The sequence below is a fragment of the Aplysia californica genome, unplaced genomic scaffold, assembly GCF_000002075.1.
Source record: "Aplysia californica isolate F4 #8 unplaced genomic scaffold, AplCal3.0 scaffold00030, whole genome shotgun sequence".
Lineage (NCBI taxonomy): Eukaryota > Metazoa > Mollusca > Gastropoda > Aplysiida > Aplysiidae > Aplysia > Aplysia californica.
In genome coordinates, this window is record NW_004797300.1 from 1,978,864 (window position 1) to 1,988,527 (window position 9,664).

At 41.3% G+C, this 9,664-nt stretch overlaps 1 protein-coding gene across 1 annotated transcript in view; it reads right to left on the reverse strand.

The window, feature by feature from the left end:
* LOC101847403 (glycogen [starch] synthase) overlaps window positions 1-9,250 on the reverse strand; it is a gene marked incomplete at its 3' end in the record, with an annotated part of 21,764 nt that extends 12,514 nt beyond the window's left edge. Inside the window, 4 exon segments of the mRNA XM_013091259.2 lie at window positions 3,684-3,869; window positions 5,290-5,481; window positions 5,908-6,089; window positions 9,061-9,250. Coding sequence (XP_012946713.1) covers window positions 3,684-3,869; window positions 5,290-5,481; window positions 5,908-6,089; window positions 9,061-9,211 — 711 coding nt within the window.
* Window positions 9,251-9,664: the final 414 nt, after the last annotated feature.

Here is a 9,664-nt window from a genome sequence, read left to right on the forward strand (position 1 = left end):
TAAGGAGAGATGGGAAGGGTAGGGGAGGGGGGGTGGATGAGTTTTAGTTTTAGTAAGAGTTTTACGGCACTCGCAACACAATTAGATCATATAAGTGCCATAGATTAGAGGTGTTACAAGAGAGTAACAAACACAAAAAAGGAGGAGAGATCAGGACGAGAGATGTTTGATAGGAAAGAAGAAGTAAACCACCCCAGAGCACCCCCAACCACCCAGAGGGAGGGGTGAGGGAGGAGAGACAGAACAAATTAACAATGATCAAGACACAGGGAGCATCATCATTATGTCACAATACCAAGCCACCAACTTTCCATCACAGCGACATGCAAGGGGAGATCGTTGGGAGCTCTGGTAGCGTGGTTTGCTCCATCTTTCATATCAAGCATCTATCGTCCTTATCCTTCCACATCCTCTTCTTTGTGTGTTCCTCTCTCGTGACCTCAGTGCTTTCTTGTCCTATCTCCATTTTTAATTACAGTGAAAAAAAAAATTTTTGTAAGAGTAATAATGCATTTGCAACACAATAAGGTCATATAAGTGCCGAAGAATAGAAGTGTTACAAGGGAGTAACAAACACAAAAAAGAAGGAGGGGAGATAAAGATGATACATGTTTGATAAGAAAGATGGAGCAAACCACACCCGAGTGCCCACCAACCACCCACACAGTGAAAACAGTTCATAACAAAGAGTGAGATTTTTGAAGTCACATTTTTCAGAGTTTTAAAAAAAGGAGATAATACAAGAAAGCACGCAGGTCGCTCTTTTCTGACGCCTCGAATCTTTGGCCTTTATAGTTGTTTGACCTATCTGTGTTGCAAGAGCCGTAAAACTCTTAATAAACCTCAAATGGTCGATTTTAAGGACAAGCGGACTAACCCAGATTTCGGGGTTTCCAGAAATCTTGACCTTCACCAAAAGTGGACATTGCCCAACCTAAAGGAGAAGTTTGGTTTCATTGGTGTGTATATTTAAGTGGTTATAGAGAAAACTCTCCTTGTCTTTTAAAGAAACGGAACAAGGGGCAAAAACTTTACCTTTGATTTTCTCAAAACAGCATTTTTCGGGATAGCCCCCCCTGTGCTTAAAAGTGAGCAAATAATATGCACGTGCAAGACTAGATGACCTGTGGATCACACACAGCAGAAGTGAAAACCTGCAACCCTCGGAGAATTCTTGAATACCTTACTGGACCATAACCAGTCAACCATGTGAAATCGTTTCATAAAAACTGTGCTCCTTGAACATTTTTCATGAGTCTCAACTCAGAATTTTAGAAAAGAAGGAATTTCCGCGTGATCGCGACTGAAGATAATTTTCGCGAGACACCCATTATTACTATACTGTTTAACCCTTGAAATCTGAAATAAAAACAGTCAATTTATCGAAGCAAGGTTATTTCATTCCAATTTGAAGGTTTAGAAGATAATTTCATGTAAAAGTCAGGTACCAAATATTTACAATCTTGATTACGTACAGAAAATGGTGGTTAGGCGGAGGAAATGGCGGTAGCGGAATCCGCTAAATAGCAGAACATTGAGACCCATGGGTTTTTCCGTCCATTATTTAGCCAGGAGCACTTCTCCCGTTACGTCGTGTACTACATCAGTCTGCATTCTGTTGCCTCAACAACTCTCACTCCATCCATTTTTGTCATTGAGTATTCCTACTTTCAATCCTTTTTCATTGAGCAATCCTACTTTCAATCCATTTCTTTCGTCACAGGATTTCTACTTTCAAATTTTTTTGTCACAGAGCATGCTTACTTTCAATCCATTTTTTTTTTTTTGTCATTCCTACTTTCAATCAAAATTTGTAAAGCATTCTACAGTCAATCTTTTGTCACTGAGCATGCTTACTTTCAGTCCATTTTTATTGTCATTCCTACTCTCAATCAATATCTTTTTAACATTCCTAAAGCCAAGCTTTTCTCATTGAGCATTCCTACTTTCAATCCATTTCCTTTCTTTTAACATGCTTACTTTCAATCTTTTGTCACTGAGCATTCCTGTCATCTATTTCTGTTGCCATTGAGCATTCCTACTTTCATTTTTTTGCCATTGAGCATTCCTACTCTCAATCAATATTTTTTAAACATTCCTACTTTCAATTTTTTGCCATTAAGCATTCCTACTTCCAATCTTTTGTCATTCAGTATTCCTACTTCCAATCTTTTATCATTCAGTATTCTTACTTCCAATCTTTTGTCACAGAGTATTCCTACTTCCAATCTTTTGTCATTGAGTATTCCTACTTCCAATCTTTTGTCATTCAGTATTCCTACTTCCAATCTTTGTCATCGAGTATTCGTCCGGAACTCAAGCAGCACAACACGCTCGACTGTCGTCAAGCCACACAACAACACCTCAAAACTCTGTCGCGTCGTCTTCGTAGGTCGCGGGCAACCCATGCAGTGCCGTCTCACTCTAGCAGCGAGCACCTACGGCTTACCTGTGAGCACTCTGTTCCCTCCTCTGACATCTTCTCACACACCGACACACCGACCGACACAGTGACAAACCAACCGACATAACATACACACAACACACACAACACACCAACAGACACACACAAGAGTCACAGACACAAAGAGAAGAAAGTAGATCCGCGTCAGATGGAGTTGATTCAACCAAACGCCCGTTCTCATCACAGAACATATGTGAGGCATGCTGACAAAATGAGTAACTTCTCGCAATCCACAAATGGATATATTAGCCAAAAATCGACAATAGGGTCAAATTTTTAGATTTTCTATTGATGTCATATTCTTTCACTATAACCTGTTTTCTATTATTTCATACTTATAAATTGTAAAAACTTAAGCAAAAAGCGTGATGTATCTATTTCCTTAAGGCATCAACCCGAGAAGTAACTCATTTTGTCAGCACGCTTCACAATCATACGAGTAAACATTTCAACTGGGCTAACGGGGAATTTTTTTTCTTTTTCATAAAAAAAACAAAATCATGTACACTTTCGAGTTTGGTAGACACTCAAAATATTTGATATCACTTTTAAATTTTAAAAATCCTTCTTTCTGTAGATATACTACAAATTAAGCAAATCATACACACAGCAAAAAACGGATAAAGTGTACAGATTTTCAGGTCCCAAATTATTTCTCATACATGACGTATTATTCTTCTCTGTATTTAAAGCACATACTTAGCTTTCTTCCCTTTCTTCTTTCTTAGAGTATCCAAGCAAAGGAATGAAGCGAGAACTGAAGAACCATGATTGCCAAAGTCTGTCACAATTCTGGCACTCGATGAAGATGAAGGACTTGGTGGTATTCAGACATACCAGAAAAAAAGCTTCTCCACTCCTGCTGATTTCGCTACGTGCTAGCTAGACTGTAAAGTAAAGTAAAGTTGTTCCCGCATCCGATCCGGACATTGGGGATTGCCTTGTTAGTGAGACAACTTCCTGGGCCTTCGGCATATTGTGGTAGGGTGGCCAGTTCCTTTCCACGCCACCTTTACTTCCCCAACTCAAAGTCAGGTCCCCATTACAGCTGGGAGGGCAGGAGGGGGCGAAAAAATCGATGTTTTTCAGCTCAAACCCGGAATTTCCGCTTCGGAGACGAGCGCACTAACCGCTCCGCCACCACACCCTCTAGACTGTAGTTATATATAAAAACACACGAATGATAGAGACCAGATTAGAGAAAATGACTTCGAGTTACCTTATCCAGGTTGTTGTAGAAATCGGCACTGCCGGCGCAGAGGTAGCGTCCGAGCAGTGTAGCATGAGTCGTGAACATAAGTGCAGCGTTAAGTTTCCGCGTTCTTGTGTAGATCAGACCGGCACCTGCCAGCCACTCATGGAAATGGGCTGTCACCATGGGCTCCCCTTGGGTGTTCTTGATGAACTGGACCAACGAGAACAATTACAACATTCATGAAATCTTTAGAGAGAGCTTTTTTGATGTTTTTAGTAAAAGTTCTTTTTTTTCTTAAAAAAAAATAATTTAGTAGAGGTTTTACGGCGCTCGCAATTGCATAAGTTCATATGAGCACCTGAAGATTAGAGGTGTTACAAGAGAGTAACAAACATAAAAAGAAGAATGGGAGATGAGGACGATAGATGTTTGATAGGAAAGAAGAAGCAAACCACACCAGAGCACCCGCCAACCACCCACAGTAGGAGTTTTACCAAACTTGCAACTCAAGAAGGTCATATAAGTGCCGAAGAATAAAAATAAAAGTGTTACAAGAGTAACATACAAAAAAAAGAAGGAGGAGAAACAAAGACGATAGATGTTTGAATAAGGAAAGAAGGAGTAAACCACACCCAAGCACCCGTCAACCACCCAGATAGAGCGCTCAGCCCCGATTAAAGAACACAGGCTTGGAGCACTTTACAAATACAAATGCTACATGTAAACAGTAGGCTACAAAAAATTCTCAAGGGACTAAAATTCTATATATATATTATTTCATTAGTCTAAAAACAGAAAAATAACTTAAGCGAACATTTGAATGGGTGAAAAGATTTGATCTCTCTTAAAGTATAGGCAGTGTTTTCCAGAGCTAGGGGCCGGGATAGGAAAATGACAACAACAAAAAACACAAGATTGAATTTACTCAGTTTGGTAAAAGTTTAAGGCACTTGCAACACAAAATATGTCATATAAGCGCGAAAGATTAAAGGTGTTACTCGAGAGTAACATACAAAATAAAAGGAAAAGAGATGAGGATGACAGATGTTTACTTGGAAAGAAAGAACAAACCTCATCAAGAGCACCCACCAACCACTCACACAAAATATGTAAGCAAATTTTTTCTTTTAATCCTTCGCTAAAGAAAACTGAAAAAACGAAGGCGAGTGTCCACAGGCAAAAAAAATTTAGTTTTAAGCTCGCACAGGATAGAATAAGAAATGAAGAGCTGTAGGAAAGGACAAGAGAAAAGGATATATAGAAGTAGAAATAGGACTAAGAAAGTGGCGATGGATAGGACACACCTTAAGAAAGCCCAGCGGAAACATCACAAGACAGTCACTGCAGTGGAACCCACAGGAAACACGAGGCAGGGGTAGGCCACGGGAAACATGGAGGAGATGCGTGGAAAGGGAGATGAGAGAGATCAAGCTCACTTGGAACGAGTTTGGAAGGATGGCCCAGGACAGAGATAAATGAAAATAGATTGTATGTGGCTTATACCCTGCCAGGGATGAAAAATTAGGTTAAGATTTAGTAAGAGTCTTACGGCACTTGCAACGTAATAAAGTCAAATAGGTGCCGAAGATAAGGGGTGAAAGGCATTGATGATTGATGACACTGTTCTTACATCTCCCAAGAACCAGGCGACCAGGGCACCAAATATAACTGCGTCGTTGGACTCGCGGTCGTGCCACGGGATGCCGATGTTAGCTGTCTCCCAAAGCTCGTGCTTGAACTCATCGAGCTTCCAGGCTGCCGACCCGATGTCAAACAGAACCACTTTGGGGTAGCCATCAATCAGCCAACGACCGAAGTATACCTGTCGAAGGAAAGTTGCCAACAGTTAGGGGTTTTTTGGTTGTTGTTATTTAACTACATGTTTTTAGTTAAGTTTTAGTAAGGTTTTTAGTTTTAGTAAGTGTTTTACGGCACTTGCAACACAATAAGGTCAAATATAAGTGCCGAAGATTAGAGGTGTTACAAGAGAGTAACAAACACAAAAAAGAAAGACGAGAGATCAGGACGATAGATGTTGGATAGGAAAGAAGGAGCAAACCAAACACACTTGAGCACCCACCAATCACCCTCTTTTTTTGCGAACCAAGTCTCCCGGGCATTGATCAGAGGTATTTCAACAATACGAAAGCCAAGCACAGTGTCGTCACATCATATGATGAGACTCATTCATATACACACAAAACAAACACACATATATACATATCAGATAAACATTTCTTTCAGATACCTTGATGCCAGCCTTCCTCATATTGCCAATGGTCTCTCGATACACATGATGATGAGGTTCGAGAATTTCCACTTCTGTGCGCACACAGGCCTCGTTGTAGGGGCCCATCAGGCAATACTGTTCCCCCCATTCTTCTACCGTCACTGGGGCTTTTGTTTTTATCACAGTGTAGATGCCACCAACTGAAGAACAAAATAATTATACATTTTAACAAAAGTTAAGAAATCTACTATGAGGAGGGGAAAACTATCCTTTAAAAATCATGTCAAACTAATAAAAGAATCAAGAATCAATAAAACGTATGAAATTAACAAGGAGGGGTTCCCCAGAGGGCCGGCACTTACCGTGACAAGGTCCACTGAGCAAACTATACAAGAGTTAGTTTAGTTTTAGTAAGAGTTTTACGGCACTTGCAACACAATAAGGTCAAAAGTGCTGAAGATTAGAGGTGTTACAAGAGAGTAACAAACACAAAATTGAAGAGAGATCAGGACGATAGATGTTTGGTAGGAAAAAAGGAGTAAACCACACCACAGCACCTGCCGACCACCAACATACAAGTGAGGGTTAGGGATTGGGGTTAGGGTCAGGGGTTGGGGTTTGGGTAAGGATTAGGGTTATGGTTACACCCAGCTCAAAATATCCCCTCTTTTGTGGGTGGTTGGTCGGCCGGCCCTCTGCGGAACTTCCAATGACATCCAAAAGTCAAACGACACAATGGACTCAATGGGGCAATACATGATATAATTCAAGTGCCCTCAACCTTACTAAGGACAGATGCACAACGAAAGGAGCAGGTCACAATAAAAGGAAAGGCCCTAGAAAACGTTGAATCCTTCTGTTATCTTGGGAGCATAATAGACAGAGAGGGAGGAACAGGTGCTGAAATAAAATAAAGTCCCGCATTGGAAAAGCACAGGCTGCTTTCATATCTTTGGATAGGATTTGGAAGACCAGAGAGATTTCACTTCGAACAAAGCTGAGGATTTTCAATTCAAACGTGAAGTCGGTCCTGTTGTATGGATGTGAGGCATGGAACGCATCGCAGACTTGTATAAGAGGATCCAGGTTTTCTTGAACAGGTGTCTAAGAAAGTTACTGAGGATCAGATGGACAGACAGGGTCACCAATGTGGAAGTGTTAAGGAAAACAAGACAGATCCCAGTCAGAGATGAGGTAGGAAGAAGGCGGTGGCGATGGATTGGACATACTCTCAGGAAGTCAGGCAGCTGCATAACAAAAAAAGTTTTGGACTGGAACCCACAGGGCAAGAGATCAAGGGGAAGACCGCGTGGAACTTGGAGAAGAATCACAGAAATCGATGTACAGAAAAGTGGGAAGACATGGAATAACATCAAGAGGCTAGCCCAGGATAGAGAAAAATGGGGGGTGTTTGTCCGTGGCCTATACCCTGGAGCAGGGTGAGAAAGGCAATGATGATGATGATGATGCCCTTAACAAGGTGGGCTAGAGATGGGTATAGCTCTAACTGCCACAACTGACCACAGCGGAACAGCCATCACCTCTGTACAAATGACCACTCCCACCCACTCCACTCCACAACCTTACATCTGATGGGAGTAGAGTAGATGGACAAGAGATGAAATTAATTGTTTGTTTTTTTCCTGCAGATTATATTAGTGCTGCACTGATCACATAGCCAGGGGGGGTGGGCGTGTCTCTAGTTGAAAAGCATCAATTGCTCTTCTTCTTTGTCTCTTTTCCACGGAAGCAGAACTGCAAATTAGAATATAATCTACAACCTTAGTGTTAATATAAGTGACAATGAATACATAGTTACCTCATCTCAAGGTTTTGAGCAATGTTAATATTTTTTTTAAGTTGATCTCTCTGCTTAACTGCAACAAGAAATGACTGATCAGCAAAAAAGCTAACAAAATTTAAGCACCCCATATCCCTATTTGTTTTTGGCTAAGTCACCATACACAGTAAATGTTAGCTGTGTTTACACGGGACAGGGCGCTATAGAAATGATCTTCATTATTATTATTATTATTACATGCACAAAGAGTGTCAAAAACACACTTTTACATGATATATATGCTGATGTAAGCATTTTTAATGTTCACACACCACCACGCTGTCCCTTCACTCCCCAAAACGACACTACTCATTATTCTACCGATGAATGGAATGATAGAGGGTATTGGATGAGAACGGAAGGCGTAACCAATGGCATAAAAACTCACTGTAACTTTTGTTTCTACACCTTACTTTTAAGAATCCAACATGAGAAAGTCAATTTGACATGACAAAGTCAAGTGTAAGAAACAACTTAAAAATAAGGCCGGCTCTATACTCTATATCTCCGAACGCTCAGGAAAATAAACTTGAACTCTATTTCTCCTAACTGTTTCCATGATCGAGATTTGTTGATAATAATTGCAAATGGAGTGGCCCATGTGTGCGTGTGTGTGTGTGTGTGTGTGTGATGTGTGTGTGAGTGAGTGAGTGTGCGTGTGTGTGCGTTAGTACAGTGAGTGTGCTTGTGTGTGTGTGTGTGTGTGTGTGTGAGTGTGTGTGTGTGGGTGAGTGTGCGTCTGTGTGAGTGTGCGTGTGTGTGTGAGTGTGCATGAGTGTGCGTGAGTGAATGTGTGACCACACACACCATTCATGTTTTCTTCACGCACAAGAGTCACAGCCATTTGACCTCATGAAACTGCCGCGGTCCAGCACAGCACATCGACTCTAGATTTATAACTTCTGAAAATTTGTTTACAATAAGAAAAGCATTCAGTCCATGACTGAGAATTGAAGTAAGATCTGGACTTCAATCTAAAGGGCACACATCATTTAGATCTACATTTCTTGAAAACCCACTGTCAGAAAACACTGTCTGTGGCCTTGACTTTTAATGGTTAAAAAACTGCTTTCTTTGGTGAAGTTCGAAGAAAAGTTGAGAGGCCAAAATGCCTGTGAATTAATTGAACGAAGCCGTACGGATGAACTGTTGATTAAAGAGCAAGCATCTGTATCTAAATAAAGGTTCAATTCTTTGGGATCCCTGGTTGTGCTGTGCTGTAGTCTCGTAGACATCGAGTAGAGACGAGTGTGTGTATGTCGTATCCGGCCAAAGTCGGCAAAAAGTTTCTCATGTTTTTTGGGGTTACAGCAAAATAACAACGCTCTTACCTTTGTTTGCAACTTCCCATGCAATTTCGAAAAGCCATTTGTTTTGTGCTGTTGCAGATGCACCTCTGTCAAAAACCAAATCCTCAAGATCTGGCTCGACATTCTTCAGTGTACGGTAGAAGCTGTTTCGTCTCCTCGCAGGTAGCGCCATGTTTCTGGCTGGCGAAGTCTGTCATTAGGTCAAGAGGTGAAGGTCATTGCAAGGGGGTTTTCCATCCTTCACCTTTCTGTCGCTCTCTCGCTCGCTCGCTGCTTTCGAATCAAACAGGGAACGAGTGAACAAAATTATATAAATAACGGTCATGACTGCCGCTGTGCCGCTTCTATTAGATAAAATTGAGTGCCAAAGTACAAGGCTATTCGTACGTGCACAATCTCAGTACGTGGGTAAATCCTTGTTTCAGCGTTTACATGTCACAACTACATCCTCTGAGACCTTGCTCGTTCACGCAATATTGCACGCAGCTAGCAGCCCCCATCGTATGATCTTTCTTCCTCCTTCCACTTCCCACTCTAGAATGTGCACATGCACGTGTACTAAGACTAAGAAAGCGTTTGAGTGCATGTGTGTGTGTGTGTGTGTGTGTGTGTGTGTGTGTGTGTG